The 19,643-nt window shown below is 38.6% G+C and overlaps 1 protein-coding gene across 3 annotated transcripts in view; it reads left to right on the forward strand.

Annotated features, from left to right (window-relative positions):
* LOC119040492 (cytochrome P450 7B1) overlaps window positions 1–19,643 on the forward strand; it is a 193,520-nt gene that overhangs the window by 169,209 nt on the left and 4,668 nt on the right. For all 3 annotated transcript variants that reach the window (XM_053660863.1, XM_037133522.2, XM_037133521.2), the window contains 3 exons: window positions 609–1,196; window positions 1,653–1,859; window positions 12,092–12,267. In XM_053660863.1, the coding sequence (XP_053516838.1) occupies window positions 609–1,196; window positions 1,653–1,859; window positions 12,092–12,267 (971 nt within the window). The remainder of the gene's footprint in view (window positions 1–608; window positions 1,197–1,652; window positions 1,860–12,091; window positions 12,268–19,643) is intronic.

Genomic DNA, 19,643 nt, shown 5'->3' on the forward strand with positions numbered 1-19,643 from the left:
TTAAAGGATAATTTAAATATAATGGTGGGGATGAGGGGTAGGGTGGAGGGGAATAAAGGGGGAATAGAACAACTGTAACAGCATAATCAATAAAAAATTTAAAAAAAAATAAATATTTAAGTACTTAGTTAAAGATTCAAAGAGTACACTACCTTCTTTTAATTCATTAAGAATTTCAGAAGCCCTGGCTGGTGTAGCTCAGTGGATTGACTGCGGGCCTGCGAACTGGAGTATTGTGGTTCTATTCCCAGTCAGGGCACATTGCCTGGGTTGCAGGCCAGTTCCCGGCAGGGGACACATGAGAGGCAACCATGCATTGATATTTCTCTTCCTCTCTCCTTCCCTTCCCCTCTAAACATAAATAAATAACATCTTAAAAAAAAGAATTTCAGAATATTTAATTTCAAGCTTCTAGAGTTTTTCCCACTGTCTTTCATTTTAAAAAGAAACCTATAGTGGACCTTTTAATGGAATGGATTTTATTAAACTTTGCACCTTTCTAGATGTTCATTATTAAGACCTAATTTTCATTAAAATATTTTTAAATTCCTGGGGGAGGGTGCTGTTTGTTTCACTACCAAATAAGCTCATATTTTTATTTCTTTCAGGAAAGTACATAACATTTATTCTGGACCCTTCCCAGTACCAGTTAGTGATGAAAAATCACAAATTAAGCTTCCAACAGTTTTCTAAGAACATAACAAAGAAAGCATTTGCCATCCAGAAGACTATGAACAATGATGACATGAACAATGAACTGCATGACTGCTATCAGTATCTGCAAGGGAAATCCTTGGATTTGCTCTTGGAAAACCTGACGCAGAACCTGCAACAAGCTTTTGAAGCTCAGCTACTTAAAACCACAAACTGGACCACGATGCACCTGTTGACATTCTGCAGCTCAGTAGTATTTGAGATGACATTTACCACCATGTTTGGAAAATTTGGTGCTGGCGATAGGACAAAATTTATTACTGAACTTAGAGATGATTTTTTTAAATTTGATGCCAAATTAGTACATTTATTATCGGACATACCCATTGACCTTCTAGGAAATGCCAAGTCTATTCAAAAGAAACTTATAAAACGTTTGACATCAGAAAACTTGGCTAAGATACAAGGATGGTCAGAAGTTGTTCAACTGAGGCAAGATATCCTGGAGAAATACTATACTTTCACAGACTTTGAAATAGGAGGTAAGAAATTTCCAAATGATTACTTATCTAAAAGAGAATAATTTACAGTAAGACCTTCGAAATAAAAAGACAAAATCACGACCTTGAAAATTTTTATGCTCTTTCTAATTGGCTAATGATAAAATGTTTTACTCTGAAACAACCTTCTGTGATAATTGATTTTTTTTCTTTTGCTGAGGTGGTAAAACAAGATACTTAATGGTGATAATGAGAAAGAGTATAACTAAGCTGCATTTACTCCTCTTATCTCATTCCCCATCTCCCCCCCACCACACACATTACATTTTAAACTATTCTCATTAAGCAGAAAATTAGACTTCAGAAGCCTATTGGTCCTCATTAGCATGCACTGATCCTTGGCTGGGTCTGTGTCCTAACATCTTTTAATTAGCACACTGCAAATCTAATCAGTGTAATAAACGCTATTAATCTTCCTTTTCACTTATTTTCTCCCAGCACATCATTTAGGCTTTCTCTGGGCCTCTGTGGCAAACACTATTCCAAGCATGGCCTGGACAATCTATTACATTCTACGGCACCCAGAAGCTATGGCAGTGCTGCGTGACGAAATGGACCATTTGCAGGAGTCAACAGGTCAAAAGCGAGGGTCTGGATTTTCCATCCACATCACCAGAGAACAATTGGACAGCCTGGTCTACCTAGGTAATTTATTTTTATCTGTTATGAGGAAAAGAAGGTTACTTCTCGGCAAACTCAGTTTATCACTCAGAGCTATTTACCAAGAGGTGGAGGACACAGCTGCCTAATTGACATAATAACACCCATTTACATCAATTATAAATTATGTAGTTTATAGCTGTAGATACTCTCGTTGCATGTAAACACTAAGGCCTAGGTAATTAACTATGCAAGGTATGCAAAGGGCTAGACCAAAGCTTTGCAATTATTTGAAAAAAAAGTTTCTGCCTATTAAGTCATTTGATTCTGAGCATCTGTTGGCATGCTAATGCTTTCCAAACACTGCTGTTCTGTCTCGTCAAGAAAGGTATTTGGGGCTTGAAAAAGAAAGTATTTCAGAGAAGCAACTTATGTGCAAAATGTATTTATTCTACCCTAAAATGGTGTCTATATTTTCATGCAGTGCTAGGATGTTTTATACAGTTTGGAGTGCATGATTCTGAAAAAATGTAGTACAAGTGATTTCCATTGGAAATTCATGATTTAAACACACTTTGGTTTGGGCAGGGAGGAAGAAAAAGGAAGGGAGAAAGAAAAAGCAGTAACTATAAATTACTTCATGTGAAATGTCAATATTTTATAAAATATTCACTGACTCATCAGGTATGTGTGGTCACTATGTTAAATACATTTTCAGTCAGGAGTGACTAGGTTTTTTTCTGTTTCTACATACACCTGTATACCAGTGACACCTGCTTTTGATGACAGTGGTTGCATTCTCCTTTACTGGTTTTGATGTGAACTGCCTATGACTCTGTGATAAACTTCAATTCCCAAAGTCAAATTCCATATCAATGACTTATCCTCTATTCCTTCTGCACTGACATTTCATCCTGTGGTATCCTCCACTATAGGGTAGTCCACGTCTTGTTAGGCAAATACAGGAGTAAGTGTGTATATATCTCTGTTCCTTCACTCCTTCGACAATGTAGAAAAGCATTTTAGACCGTGTTGGTCTCCATTTTTTATCTTCTAGCTATGTTCCAGTTTTAGGGGTAGGAACTTCTATACACAGATGTTCTACAGGTCTTGTCCACCTGTTGGCCTTAAGAAGAATGGCCCAAGAGATTGTTCTCCCTGTTTAGGGTGAAACCCATCAGAAGCAGTAGCTGGAACCCGGCCTTGTGCTGACTGTTGGCTAGCTTGTTCAGTCAATTAGGAAAAAGGTGTCACCTTGTGGTTTGCTGTTTTTAGCATACATTAGCAAAGTAATTTTATTTTTATTTGGTGAAAGAAAATAATCACACATTAGTAAAATACACATATTATTTTATTTTCTTTTGAGAATTATTGAAGGGCAAATGCACAAAATTTGCATAAAGTTCTGGATAGTTGCCTTTACATGGATACACAGTATTTCCTGAGTAGACAATAGATGGTTCTATAAAGATCAAGTTTGCATTTCCCATGTGTTCAATTGCATTTTATGAATCAGATGACAGATACTGAGAAATAAAGCAAATAAGCTTCAAAAATATATGTTTATATTTTATAGACAATTATTACTCTTTTTAAAGTATATTTTATTGATTATGCTATTACAGCAGTTTCCATTTTCCCCCTCTCCCCCCTTACACCAGGTTCCCCCCTTTTTTAGTTGAAGTTCATGAACTCTCTTTTTACCCAACTTCTCATTATTGAAACAGAAGGTCATTTTTAAGTTGTGGTATTAAAAGAGAAAAGTTTAAATGTATTTGATTAAAAAGGAAGGGTTCATTCAAGCCCCTAGCTAGAATTAGAGATTTTCATCCTTGGAGTGCTCATAAATTCACAGCTCATTGACCATCGACGAGTGAACGACAACAATTCCGCCTGAGTGTACATCCTCCTGGATACAGGCAATGTCTTCTGTCACCTGGAAAGCAGACCTCTGTTTATCACAACCTCGGTTACAAGCAGAGGTCAGGTGACACTCGTTACGAGAACTTAATCTTCTAGAAAATACTGTGCATTTTTTTCTTTCATGAGATAGACAGTTTTATGCAGAGGGGAGCAAGTTTTTATATGACTCAGTAACAACAGAGAACCTCTGCATCTAGTCATAGCTCAACTGTATTTGTATGTCAAAGGAGTTTGAACTGTATGTATAAAGGGCAAGATTTGCAGAATTAAATATTTGTACAGTGTACCATATGGTAGGAGTGTATGTGCTTCCTGTTCTCATCTCCTAAAGGAAAGTGTTCTATGTATTCTAAGTATAATTTCTCTTTAAAGAGATATCTTGAATTTTTATTATTATAAAAAAAGATCGCAAGGATTGAATGAATACTGCATTTTGTAAAAAACCAGGAGAGAGAATTTTGTTATTAGTATAGCAAAGGGATGTGAGATCATTTCTTATAGAGATATTGCATGTCACATTTATTATACAGCGAGGTTGAAAAGGAAATCTAGGGTGCCATAGAAAATGGTGTCTTACTCCTGAACAAAAATGATTTCTCTAATGTGGCCCAGAAAACAGAGCCCAGCAGGGCACAGGTGATACAGATCTTCGTGCATGTCTTCCGGACACTCCCGGCTCGACTATGTGGGCCTCAAATGTATCAGATTTCCTCCGATGTCAATATGCACCTAATGTCAGCAAAAGTTAAAGTGTGTAACATAGATTTGGCTTTTAAATACCAAGCTCAAAGCAATAATCTGTTTTAAGAGCTCGTAATGGATTTATGCTTTTATCCAATGCTCTTGAAAATCTTTCTTTAAAACCATTCTATCTTTTACTTAAAGAAAAACACAACTTTAGCCCTGGCTAGTGTAGCTCAATGGATTGAGCACCAGCCTGAGGAACAAGGGGGTTGCTGGTTCAGTTTCTAGTGGGGGCACGTGCCTGGGTTATGGGCTGGGTCCCTGGTTGTGAGTGTTAAGAGACAACCAGTCAATGTCTCACTGACACATCAATATTTCTCTCCCTCCCTTCCCATCTCTCTAAAAATAGATGAATAAGATCTTAAGAAAAAAAAGAAAAATGCAACTTTATATTTTTATATATTTATGGAACTGATAAAAATGTGGCTTATCATGAGCTCACTAAAATGTTATATCAATTTAGTAAAGGTCTCTACCATTAAATTTAAATTTAAAATAAGTTAGTAAATATAGAGAGGTTCAGATAGCAGTTGCTTGGGGCCTAAATCTCAATAAAAATGATGTGCTGAGAAAATGGAAATTTGAAAAACTCTAAGAGAAAAGTAAGAGATAATGCAAGGAGCAGAAGCTCTTGAAATTAATTTGTACTTCTTACTTCAAGGTTTACTGAAATAATGTATGTAAATAACAATAAAAATTATGGGTTCAATAAATATTATTTATTCTTATCAGCAAAAGAGTATTAAACTTCAGTGTCATCCCTACAATGTTTATTTTTTCTTTATTCTCAAGTACTTGTGAACCAAGCTACTATGGTATTCAAGTCCACTGCACGATGCAGGAAGGCACTTTCTGCATAGCACCCATGAAAAGAGCAACTGTGCTCTAAGTAAGAGCATAAGGCAAAGTGGATTATCACTCTTAAATTGCTCAGGTGAATTGCCTGCAATTACATATCCTGAAAATGAGAAAAGTTGCAATTGTGGTTCAAGTCGGGAATATTAGAATAAAGGAAGGTACTGCAAAACTAGGGTTTGGCAAAATTTGTAATACTTTTTATTTTTTAAAAAAGAGATCAAATATTATAGTAAATCTAGAATTATGACCTTTGCTGTGATTCTTCAAGAAAATTTTATAAGAGACTTCTAAACTCCCCCCTTTTTTAATGGAAGAGGAGAGAAAGGAATGATTAGTTGGAAAAAAGATTAATTACAAATAATAGTGATTATTCAACATAGTCCATATTAAAACTATTAATGGTTTTGACATTTCAAAGGAACTTTATGGACGTACGTTGTTTTGTGTGATCTTCACCGATATACTGGGGTCTCGGGCAGCTATTACTTTGTCATTAGTTTTACAGACGAGAAAATCTGAGGGGAGGGTGGCACAAGGGAACTAAATGGTAATGGAAAAAGAAACACAGTAAAGATGAAAAAATAATACTCGGGGTGCTATATAATTAGCCTAAGGTCATGGAGGAAAAGAAGAGGCAGGACTTTAACTTGGGCTTTCTGTCCAAGGCTTTTCCCCTCCAAACTCTCTGCTGTTAGAATTATTGGAGTCCTTTTCATTGTCCAGACTGAAAGGGAAGAGGGATTCTTTGTACTGTGATGAACAAAGCCAGCCCTAAATAGTCACACAGATGAGATCTGAAAATATGGGCTAGATGATAATATTTTAAATTTCAGATGAGACATTAATAATGACAGTATTAATAATGATTTTACTATGTGGCAGGCATGTATTTTAGCATATTTAATCCTCAAGTATTATCTATAATTATTGGGTAACAAGGTTCAGAAAGTTGAGCTAACCACCCCAAATCCTACAACTAGATAGTGGCAGAGCCACAACAAATTGATGCCAGGTCTGTGTAACTCAGTGCTAACCTACAAACACTGTCATCTTATGGAACAATGCTCTAGAGATGCTCTTGACCACTTTTTTTACATGGACGTGTATCAGTAATTCTCAAGTGCAGTTGGATTTGAGTGTGAGGGTGGGGCTAGAGTTTCACATCAGAATTTTGGGGGGGTGGTTTAATAAAAAATAAATTTTTTATTCTGAATAGTTTTAGATTTATAGAAAAGTTACTAAAATAATAGTATTTCTGTATGTCCCCAACACAAAATTTTTTATTATTAACATCTTAGTGTGGTATAGTGGCAAAATTGTGGGTGTTATTTTGAAAAAAATTATTTAGTATTATAAAATATTGATATTTGAGAAATTTAAATTGTACATAGTTTAGACAACAATAGTAAAGTTTACAGAAACAGTCTTCTCTTCCTGTGGGGATACATAGGAGGTATCAATTCTACTTCATGTTAGAGACTCCCAGCTGGAGCGGAGGGGAAAAGCATCTTCCATAAAGGGGTGCACCAGAAATAAGGGAGTGAAATGTTTATATGTAATCTAAGGAAACAGTAGTTAAAAAGTGAAAGATACTGATTTGGATGTTTATTGAATTTCCAGCTCAGCACAAAGCTAAGAGGGTTAGATAATACAATGAATGGTGGAAGCAGAAGTCGAAAGGATTGAAAGGGAAATTTAATGAGAATGCAGATTATTGTATTTAGGTCTAAAAATCAGCTGCATACAAATAGGATGAGGAAATTCATGGCTGAGCAAAAAAGGTTTGAAGGTGTGGTTCTCAGCCTGGATTCCTCATGGGAATCGTCTGGGAAGACTCAAAGATACTCAAACCTGGTCCCACCCACAGAGGTTCTAATTTCAGTGGCCTCAGGTGCAGACTGACGGCTTTAAAAACTCTCTGGATGATACTAATATGCAACCAAGGTTTAAAAGCATATATTTAAAAGGGTTCATTATTGCTTTAGTTTTGATTGCATTGGTCTGGGATGGAGTACTTATACTTACTATTATTATTAAACCATCTTATGTGATTCTAATGGAAAGCCAGGGCTGATAGCCTCTGGGATATCAGAAGGTTTAAAACAAGTCAGTGGTTATATTATTTCAAAAATATGTTGTTCATCTGCTTCCAACAAAACAGCAATAGAAGAATGGTATTTGCAGCAGAGAAAGAAGTCGCTCTCTACTTTTCCAACCGAAGTAGCACACCCAGTTCTGCCACATTTTAGTGGAACATTTACTAATTGAATTCACCCAGTATGTCAAAAAGAAGCAAAGCCATATCTTCTCTGACACACAATTAAAAAATGACACGATAGTTATCTTTAAATATTTGTAAAGGGTTGTTATGGGAGAAGAGAAATAAGAATTTTTTTTCCTTTGGGTTTTCTAAAGAGGAATAATGAAAAGGAGGCAAATTTCAACTCAGTATGAAAAATAACTTTCTACTAAAAGAGACTTTTTCTATGCCAACATTGGAGATATCCAATCAGAAATTGTACAGTAACTGTACTAGGATCTTGGGAAGCATTCCTGTTTGTATGTACCTTCCAACGGTGAATTACCTACATTGCACTAGCCCTGAATTCCAAATCCACATGCTGTGTTATCTTTTTTCTACATATGTGAACTACCATTTCACACCTGAAGCAGTAGCTCACTGCCCTGAGCAGAGCAGGACTTGTATAAACGTCAATTGAGTATACGAATGTTGACCTTACATATCTATATTTTAGCAGTGAACCAAAGGCCATGTCTGCAATGCAGAGTGAAAGCAGGCATTCATTTGTATCAACGCAGATTTATTTTTGACTTTGCTTAAAATATACAACTGTTGATCCGAAAATTAGTTATTTTACTTCCCATTATCTGATTATTATTATAATTTCAGATTTACCTTCTCACCTGTCTTGAAGGCAGTTGCATAAAATTGTACACACATCTGGCCCCTCACACCCTCTAGGGCGTACTACTTCCAGGTTCCTCTCCCCCTTTCTCATCTACCTTCTTCCTAAGACCTCCCTCCAAGAGCTCAGCCCTAGCACACTGCGGCTGGGCCTGGCTGTTCATTTCACTTGAGGCACCACTGCTATCTACTGATCGCCATGGCTAATCAAATGGTGTGACAGCCTGCCCCAATCATTAATTAAGATGACCCAAATTAACAGCCCGGCCATGTCACAGTACATTCATTCCACACACACAGACATGGCTTAAGTGTGAGGCAGAAACTTGGATGTGCTTATTTGTGTTTGCACTGTAACATGCATTATTGATAGTCCTATGCTGCTTCCCCACTTTAAATCTGCAAATGAGAATCATCTATCAATTATTACAGCCAGAATGGAGATCTAAGGGCAAAAGAGAAAGTGGATATGCCTTTTTCCACCGCCATTTCTTTCATTTGCCCTTTTTCTTCACAGTTACATTATAAAGCATCTTAGCTCAACACATTCCTCAGCTTTTTGCCTACAGCGGACACTGAATCAGAATATTTTTATATCCTAAAGTGAAACAAACCTTCCCGAGCCAGGTGAAGAAGGCAGTGCAGGCTCAGAACCGTAAGCTGCTTGTGGGAACTCGGTAACCCAATTTCCCTGTGAGGACTGGTCAGTGAAGCTTAGTTCTTAAAAAAACACAGGCAGCCTTATCTTAATCACCATTGCCACTGTTGGCACTTTACAGTGCCTGGTGTAAATTATCCCCCAAATATTTTCATTCTTGATAGCCGTTTTTCTACAATGCATTTAATAAGTGGAGGGTCCTATTACCTGCTAAATGTTAGTATAAATTAACAATCCATTACGCACAATAAGTTTTATAAAACATTTACAGATAGAGATCATGTTTAATTAAAATTAACTTGCATATGAAAGCCAGGCACACTAATGATCTCAATGACCTTTTATTACCTGCAGTCCCTTGTTTTGGCTGGAATGATTGACAGCTTGCTGTTTGGCTACCATGTTGAATTTCAGCTGACAAGACTTTTCATTTTAACTCAATTTGCCCGCCTATCACAAGCTGGTGGCAGGCCAGACCCAAGTCACCCAGCTTTGCCTCAGCAGCTTGCTCTAGTTCTCATTAGTACGCATTTATTCAGTGGAAATTGGAAGACAAATGCTTGAAGGCATGTGAACTAAGTATAGCAAATTAGGTTTAAAGACTGAATATTTATAAGTCTATGGAAAGTTTTTTTTTTTTTAATTCTAGAGCAAATTGAGAACTGAGTGCTAGCTTTGGCATAAAAGAAATAAAGATAGAAGGGGGAAGGAAGATTCTAAGAATAACAATACTATAAGCTTTTTCTTTCCATTTTGGAAATATGTAAAATGCCTCTGACAACACCTTATCAAATACCAACCTGGCCTGTCTTTCGTGGAGCGCTTGCACAATGAAGCTTAGCACCTCGTGCATGAGAAGGGGGGAAAAACGAGGGTCATGTTCAATTGTTGCTTGGTTATCCCTTGGTATGTTTTAAATTGCCTTGTTTGTTCGGCACTAGCACAGAAACAGATGTTGCTCTACCGTGCAGGATAATTTACTGTACCTCCTGGTGCAGCATGGAAGGCCTCCCAGGGCCCAGCTGGTCTGTCAGTGGCACTGGCTGGTGTCTGCTCAACTATGACAACTACAAGTCGAGGCTGCATTTTTTTGTTGTTGTGCAGTTGTCATTCTTCTCAGCATATAGCTCTGCCTGCACTCGCACTGGGCTGGTGGAGAAGCTGCTGGCTTTTGTTGCCTGTATGTGGCAACACAGAGGCACGGAAGCCCCACTCTCTGTTGTTAATAATAATGCAACTCATTACTTCTGTCATCTGATGATTATCGGCATGATCGCTCAGAGCAAGAGCCAACCTCGCCTTGCACACATAACTGGTACTGGAAGGTAAAACAGATTTGTCATTTACGATCTGACCGCTAAGCCACACTTTGTGCTCCATTATTGTGATTAACTTCTGCCTAAGATACGCTCGCCCAATTGTCATCTGTGATACCGCAGTGGGCGCGAGCTGCCCCGCTTCCTGAGGGTGCCTCAGCCAATCGGATGTGACCATGTCGTTTGGATTGTTAAATGCCTGTCCTGTCACAGCAGCCACCCCACGGTTATTTAGCTTTTGTATTCCTTCCTCCCACACCCCTACTGGAGTTGGTGGGGAAACGGTGCTGCTACATATGTCAGCTACCATTTCACACCACAAGCTAAAATGATGCTGTGCTGTTCTTGACCCCACGGAGCCAGCCGCCGTACAGGGGAAGCCGGCCCTCGATTTTGACTATAGAAATGTTGGTCGCTGGTGTCCTGCCAGCTAAAATCCATTATGTTAGGTGCCTTGTGGCTATGTGCAGGATAGTCCACCTTCCAAAACCAAAGTTCTTTTCTGCCCTCATCATCAACAAACCATTCTGACTCTGCCTGATTATAATAACGAAGGCAGTCCAAAAGAATATGCACAGCCTCACTGTACGTCACATTGAATCACCACTGTGGCCACACAGAGATGACCGCAGCCTCGTTTCTTTAGACAAATGCATGCCCAGGGAAAAACCTCCTGGGAGAAGGCACCCAAAGCTACTTGATAGTGCTGTGCAAGCCATGCCTAGATTTAAATTTTAGTAAAATAGTATTTATTTTTATTTTGTGGTTGATGGGAACCCCCGCTGACCAGTCTGTAATCTAATGATGAGTGCCTCTTTCAGAGCTTTGCTGAACACTACTAGGGAACTGGGCTCTGTGTGTGTGTGTGTGTGTGTCTGTGATTGTGCATTGCACGCCACAAACAACCATGTGTTACCAGGGGAAGGGGGAAAACACTGTTTGGAGCTCTCTTTTACATTGCTGATTAGAAAGAATCAAGCTTTATATTCCAGGACCCATTCACGCTGGTGAAAACATAGTCAGTTTTGATTATGAAGGCAGAGATGCAGACCTAGACAGGAGCTACATGCTGATATGCATGCTATCAGAATGATTTATGCAAATTATGCATATTATTCCCAAAGGAATTCCTCCTCAAACTGCCAGGATAAATTGCCGGAAATTAGCCATAAAATCTGTCGTGCTAGGAGCAAAAGGTGAAGGCCACTGGGAAAGCAAGGACATTCAGCTTCTGGAATCTTCCAGGTTATGATGGTGGCTGTTATTTTCCCTGGCTGCAAGGGAAATAGAGTTTTCTTCTGAATCCTATGAAAGTATTTTTCAAAAAAAAGTATTTTTCCTTTGAAATTTTTCCAGCAAATGCTGACTCACATTTTTATTTACAGCTAGCATAAAAGAATTTAAGTGTTAAGCTGTCTCAGAAAGCACCACTACAATCACTTTACTATTAACTGCCTAAGTGGTTATTAAATGTCTCAGCCTGGCTCTAAAGGCATAGCTGTTCTGTGGGTTGGTGAAGTAACCCACCAGCAGTTGTTTAACAGGGATATGGTTTTAATTTACAGTGGGTATACCCATAATACAACGTTTCTCTCTTGCAAACTGTTCTTTCCTACAAAAAATTCTAACTGATGACTCTCTGCCCCAGCACAGCACTGTTGCTCCCTGTCTGTGAAATGCCCGGCCACAGCTGTTTCACCCGCCCCCTTCCCACTCTGGTCTGGCAAAGCCACCATCTCAGCACTCAGTGAATCTGATTAGGAAAGCTGTTGGTGATGAGCTTTAATGGCAAATTGTGGGCACTCCTCAGGTCCTATCATAGTTTAAGAAGCTGTCGCTTGTTTTCCTTCAGAAAGCGCCATTCTCGAGACTTTACGACTATGTTCATTTTCATCCATCGTGCGCTTCATTCAAGAGGATTTGACTCTACCATCAGAGACCCGGGACTACCTTCTGCGAAAGGGAGACCTGTTAGCCATCTTTCCTCCAATCTTGCACTATGACCCTGAAATCTATGAAGCCCCAGAGGTAAATAAATGTCAAACTGGTCACTGCTACTTCTTAGATATTGCAAGCACATTCTTCTTCCTCATAAGCTCTTTCTATCTCTTTTTTTACCACCTCATTTTAGATAGGATTTAAGACACTTCCATGACTTCTATTTTTCCTCCAATGGGAAAATGTTCCTATTCACTAACATGCTTCCTAGGCTCTCTCCTTCAAAGATTTTGTGACCCATAAATAGGAATACCATGATGAGACTCAATGCTGGTGTTTTCCAATGAAATGGGCATTGTGCTTAGGCCATCACTACCTTTAGGGTATATATAGGTTTTGCTTGGCAAAGAATTATTAAAAACCATAAAAGGCAAGCTATTGACAGGTGGCTTAGAGGATAAACAATGATAATGATGTTGCCAAGTCTTTCCAGAATGGGGTTTACATCCCAGAGTCAAATACCTTCATGGTCGTAGTTAAGCCCATATACTCTTTCACCTCTTACTAAAGATATGTGCTCCTTCTTGATCAGTTACAATGGCATTACAAACTTGAGATTGTAAAGCTGCTGCTCACGGGTGAAGCTCTGAGGGTAATTGTGTCATCTCCTTGTATTTTTTCCCCCAAAGCTGGAGTTAATGAATATCAAAGACTGGAAATTAATCCACCCTGGCTCATCCCTTAATACCACTTCAGAGGTTCACCACCTGCATGCAAATTGAATGCAGTCATATTCTGCCTGTGCGCCTTATGAAGTAATACTGTTGCTGCAGTGGTTTTTGTATATAAAAGGCCATTTTTCAAAGGGAATCTCTGTGCTCTTTTTGAGCAGTTCAGAAGCTGGGCCACTTTTAAATCCAGTTTCCGAAGTGAGTTGTCACGCAGCCAGGCTGGATTAAAATATTGCTGAATTTTGGAAACCAAAGAGAAGACAACTTCAAACATAAAGAGATAATATGTATTGATTTCATCAGCAAGGCAACTTTTTTTAGGTGAGGGAGAATGTATATATAATTTCTATCTGTTTCAGAAGAAAGGACATTAAATGAACGATGAGAGCAAGTCAGAGTGAGGTGTTAGTGAGTGAATTAGCATTTCCCAGACAACAAGCTTTATTTCCACATTGGTAAATATCAAAATTTGCACACCCAAGTAGTCAGTAAAGAGGGAAAATAATTAATATTTGAAAAATACTTTAAAATTTTAAAACTGCTTTTATTGTTAGCTCTGATTTTTAGTGTATTTAACATTATATTTTCATTATAGGATTATTCCAGTAGTCATTAAGTTTACTCTTCATGTCATGGTAATAAAACAACAAATGCTCAACAAATGTTTGCCAAATCACCACTGTTTTTGTGGACTGTTCTTTGGGTTCCTTCTATACTCCACTCCTGCCCCTGCCCCAGTGATTTAAAAAAAGGCCATAAAGGATACTTTCGGGAATTTAAAAATCAAAGTTAAATATTGAACATGTGCTAATTTTTATTTATATTATAGGATTGACCAATCTTAATAACAATCAGAAGAGTTGGCCTCATGCTAAATCTGTGGAAGATGAAATCGCAATATTGTGAATGCTGACTTAGCATCACTGGGGTAGCTCTAACTTAAGTTGATAAGCACTTTCTATTATTTACTGGGCTTAACATTAGTCGATTATGCCTGACTAATATTAAAAGTAACTAGTTAACTCTTTGCCATGGTATTGTTTTCTTGAAATTAATTGTGGAATGGTAATAGTTCTAGTTCAGAAGCATTTTTACATGATTTGACAAGGTCCTATATAAGCATTCTATAAACACTTACTAAGCATTTACCACTGTCAGGCATATACATTGATTCCTTTATTTTGTATCAACTTACTATGGCAATAAGATGCCCACCCCAAAACCACAAGGCACTGACAGTAAAGAAGCACGTCTGTCCTTGTTATGAAGAGCCCGGCCCAGGAGCCCTGGCCCAGGAGCTCATCAGATGCCCTGGTTTTCCATTTCTTTTCTTTCATATACTACGTATCTTGAATGGGAGGATGGGCCTTAGGTATAGAAAACAGACCATTTCTATTGGGTCAAAAACAGGAAGAAGACTAACTCCAGATATCAGTATTGTTATTCTCAGAGCCCAAAGACACTGAAGAGCCTTAGCAGGACATAGGTTCTCCCAACCAACAAGGTCGTTCAAGTTGTTACAAAGAAACTGACTTGGCCATGCCAGGTTTCAGGTTGTTCCAGTTCCAGAGACCCTAGAATATTACATTACAAGAGCAGGCCATGGTTCTCCTTCACCTGACTTTCTGTCCCTGAATGCCCCTCCCAAGAATCATCCTTAATTATCTCTTCTTTGACAGTGTCCCTGAGTCCCACCTTACTCCTAGAGAATTTGCCAGTGCCCACTCTGTGTCCTGTGTATGCCTTTCATTTATTTTTTATTATGGTCCATACCACATGGTATTTTGCAATTACTTGTTTACTTCTCTGTGCTTCCATACACTACAAGCTTAGCCTTGCACACAGGAGGGTGTCCATAGACCATGAACAAACAAGGGGATGCTGAGATGGATGAACCCACTGAAAGTGAAAATATGCACCGAAAAATTTTATATCTCCCCAGATATTGCATACTCATATATGTACTGGGCCTGAATAGATGAAATGGCTTGTGTATAAATATGGCAATACTATCTGGAGTGGTGAGAACTGTGGCAAAAGGATCACCCAGGAGTCATCTTATTGAGTCCATTTGACTACTTCTGAGCTAACCCTCAGCTCTTACAAGCATGTAGGCCTGGTATGGCCAAGTTAGTTTCTTTTTAAATCAAAAAACATGTTTCTAAGCGAAGCTTAGAATAGAATTTTCAAATGTTTGGGAAAAATAAAGTTTAAAACACAATGTTGGCTAAGCAAAAAGTGTCTATGAACCTAACTGAATCTATAAGCTACTGACATGTAACCTCTGTGTTACAAATTATTTTCCTGAAATATTTGTTGCTTAGCTTATTGTAATATAGCTGCTCAGGTGGATCTTGCCTGTGTGAGAAACAAATTGGCAGTAACATTTAAAACAATGAAAGAGAGCAAAGAAAACACCTTTCCCAGTTCTTTCTTCCTTCGTCTCTGTTGGTCTAAATACTATCCAAGAATATCCCAGGGGTGTCGAACTCATTTTCATCGGGGGCCACATCAGCCTTCAAAGGGCTGAATGTGATTTTAGGGCTGTGTAAATGTAACGAGTCCTTAATGGTTAAGCGAGAGCTCGACACTGCTGCCGGGTAGAAACAAGGTAAAACAAACTGGAGGGCCGGATTTGGCCCTCAGACTTTGTGTTTGCCACCTGTGAGATAAATTAGCTAGGAATGGGTAGCTCTTTAAATTTTTCTGAAGGCTTCCTCAAATTTATATCTATTACCAGACATAATTCAAGCACTGGCTCTCAAAGAATTGGTTAATGGTGATGAATTCTTTTGTGCCAAAATGCAAAGTCGGAGCCATCAAAAGATCATATCTGTTGGGATTTTTCTATGACCCGAAGGGATACAGCATAAAGGGAGGCCTAGGGAGGTCCATATGGAAGAGAGCAAACATTTAAGATGATAACAGGTTATCATAACCATGTAACCTCCTAAAGTAAGAAAACAGTGAAACAACAAAGCCGTTACAAAGCCATTGAAGTACCCACTAAAGCTCTGAAGTTCAAAGACCTCTAAATAATTATTGTCTATATTTCGAACTGGAATAGAGTTGCACCCCTTGTATATTTCAAGGAAACAAATGTGTAGTGCATATGTGCTGTCCAGAAAGCACGTTGATGGGCATCATGGGTGACACAGAAATAAGAAAGACCTCTGTGCTTAAGAGCTTATGGTTTAGGGGCTTGGCCTTATCACATGGCAATCTCATAGCCAAGTCTTTCATGTTGACAGGGTTTCTGCCACACCATTGAACTGCTACACCTGCTATGTTAGAACCAGCTGGTAGACCACCACTATGAAAGCTCCAAGTTTGTCAGTTTTCCTGGTATAAATAATCCCACCTTGGCTGATTTCGTGTAACCAACTTGAAGACCCTAAACACAGAGTCAAAAAGAGATATGCATGCTTGTTTGAGCCAGTAGAGGTTGGCTATAGCACACCACTGGTTGGAACCTACGTTATGGAGATAAAAAGGGACTTGTGTCATCTGTCACCTTGCTCCCAGGAGGACTGACTGTAAATCAGGGGCAATGGTGCAGCTCCTCAGTCATCCATTCAAAACACTGGCAATTTTTATTTCTAGGAAGTCATATGTATCATCTAATCTAGAACCCTATATTCAAATGATGAATCGAATGAATACAAGACCTGACCGTGCTAAACATCATCTCCTTCAACAAGACCATGCTTGTGCCTTTTTAACTCCAATGCTTCACATACAGGAAGTACTGTAAAAATCTGTTGCATGAACTAAATGTGGTATTCAGGGAATACAGATTAGGGTGTTAAACAGTGTTCCTCAGTCACTTATACCAAAAAGTCTTCTCAATTCAGAAAAATTGAATCATCTATCCAGCGCTGATTTGTAGTGCTAAATATTATACCATTTTCCCCTTGCAAACACTGAATATTCATCTACTCTTCATTCTCTCCATGTTTATTTACTTATTCAATATCTCTATTTTTTCAAAAGCTTGAAGATTGCTTCTAAAATATACTTATTGTCATGTATTTATTCATTAATTTGACAAACATATATGGAGCCTCTACTATGTGTATAGCACTCTGTTGGGTGCTTAAAAAATACAGAGATAAACAAGACAGCGCGACAACTTCCATCTCCTGGGACTCCCTGGCTCTGCCATTTCCTGTGGGTTAGCTCTGTCTGCTGCCCGTGGCATGATGGCCGCAGCGGTTACAGGCATCATTTTCACATTAAAGTAGGTCCAGACGAGAAAGGGTGGTGAACCATGTATGTTTGTTTGTTTGTTTTTGTTCAAAAGAAGAAAACTTCTCGCAGATGTCCCCACAGACTCTTCCTGTACAGCACTAATGAGATTGGTTCACATACCCTGTGTCCTAAATGGGCCAAGAGGCCAACGCGATGTGATTACCACCACTGGAGCCCAGACACATCTGACGCAGAAGAAAGATGTTGAGGAGTCACCTACAACAGTCGTCAGAGGAGCAATGGGGAATTTCAGTGTCTTACTCTTTCTCTTATGGCTTCTTTATTTTTATCCATCTAATAATGTTGCATTCAATTGACCCATTTTAATGATGAAACACTGAGTTATAAGAGTTGAAGCCAATGTGATGAATCCTGTATTTAAGTTGTTCCAAGTAAACATGGACATCCTGAGCTTTCTATGGCACTGTGACCTTTGTTCTATGGCACTGAGACCTCCAAATCTCAGGGACGAGATAATTACACTCCTCATTTATGGCTAAAACCATGCTATATCCCTAGCAGCTACCACAAGCTTTTCCTCATATCAGTTTCTATTTTGGTTCTCCATGCCCTCGCAATAGAAAACAAACTGAAAATAAATTTATACTAAAAATATATATTTATGCCTATGTGCCCTTTGTGCTCGATGACAGTCTGGGAGCAAAAGAAGAGGGCCTCTTCCCTTTTTGTTTCATAATATATTTAACCAAGTAGGAATTTCTAACATGTTTAGTGTGAGGAAATTGAATAGAACATGCTGAAAATTAGAGGAGTGACGTTGCTGACTGACTTGGAATTTGAAGGAACTGAATATAAACACTAAGGTTGCAGAGGAAGGGACCGTATGTGCAGATCACCGTAGCCCCCCCAGAGGGCAGTACAGCCAGTTTCACAAAGAACACGAAACTAGTGACAGCCTTGCTTACTTACATTATAAAGGACATTTATAATAGGAAATTACAAAGTCATGACCCAAGCTAAGTTTTCCTTTTGTATCTTCTGGCTTAAACAATGGGACTACAGTGAGACCATCTCTAACAAATCATTTCGTGGCAAAATTAACTTGAACTGATTTGACCTTGGCCAGGAGCTCTCAGGAAGAGTGCTGGTTTCCTCAGATTGGTTGAAAGCAGCAGCACTAAACTGGGGAAAGTGGGCCCAGGCCAAGGTAATGAACAAAGGTCACCAGGAAAGAGTGCTATGCAGTAACTTTATCTCCAGTAACACAATATATGTCAACAAAGAGTGTTCTTACTCATAGGGATGAACAGATAGTTTCAGTTTAGAGCTGATTAGATTGTATTATTCGAATACATTCCAGAAATTTCTCTGTGGGAAAATACACTTGTATTCTAATGTAGATTAATTTGCTATTTTGATTGCATCAACTTACAAGTTGGAGTGAAATAGAAGCTACCCAAAGTGTGTTTTCTAATCTTGACTATTTATCAAAACACATATCCTGGGTAAATGAGGATAAACCCAGTTTTTTTAAAGATATGATTTTGCTGGCATTAATAGTGGCATGAAATGAGACAGGTCATTTATGATGAATTCACAATCTATCCAGGTATTGTAGGGTTTTCTCTATAACCTGAAATGCTTTTTCATCTGACCTGCTTCCTTTGCCTTTGACGCTATGTAGTTCATATCCAAGTTGTGTGCTGAGCAGATCTAATGCTAATGAGCACCAATCACAGGAAATACTTGGTCATTTTCATGCATGCCACGTGTTAATTTAATCAATGGGCTGAAATGGGTTTAATTCACCATGGGCTGAAATAAGGTCACTCAGTCTCCTCTTGGAAACTCAAGTGAGAATAAATTAAGATGGTGGGCCAACACCCGAGATGATCCAGGCCCATCATTTTCTCTAACAAGTAATAGAACTTATTTATGAAAACATGTCAGAAACACTCACCAGCCTAGAGTTGACCCAAAGAGAGTTCATTCTGATAGAACCATCATAGGAGAAATTCATTCCACCATCAAAAAACTAGCCAGACCAATTCTGTGCCTTAGCTCCTCTCTAATGCTTCATGTGAATTTTATTATTTTGTATCTATTGAATCTAAACATAAATGGACTCTAAACTCATAATTCTTAATCATTAGTAGCTGACTGGAAAAGAATAGAAAAAAAGCATATTATGGGTCCTCAGCAGCTGCTGTTCGTTATTCCAGTAACAATGGTGGCAGTACCAGAGCCCTGACCTTCCACCCAACATCGGCCCATCAAGTGTCTGTGAGTCAGGACCCACCTTAAAGAACAAAAACAGAGGTATTGCCTCCATACTTAAGAGACTCAACATGGGAGAGGAAGGCAGATTGGGAGGGAGAGTCATATAGGTAGGTTCTTGGATTCCACTTCATATCTGGGAGAAGTAATTTCTTAGTAGAATTTGAGTTTTTTCAAAGTTTATACATGATTTGCATTTAGTCAAGCTTTACTTTCTTCAAAGGAGCCTTTTAAGACAGGCAGGGG

This window comes from Artibeus jamaicensis, unplaced genomic scaffold, assembly GCF_021234435.1.
Source record: "Artibeus jamaicensis isolate MK-2021 breed Jamaican fruit bat unplaced genomic scaffold, CSHL_Jam_final scaffold_916, whole genome shotgun sequence".
NCBI classification, from domain to species: Eukaryota; Metazoa; Chordata; class Mammalia; order Chiroptera; family Phyllostomidae; genus Artibeus; species Artibeus jamaicensis.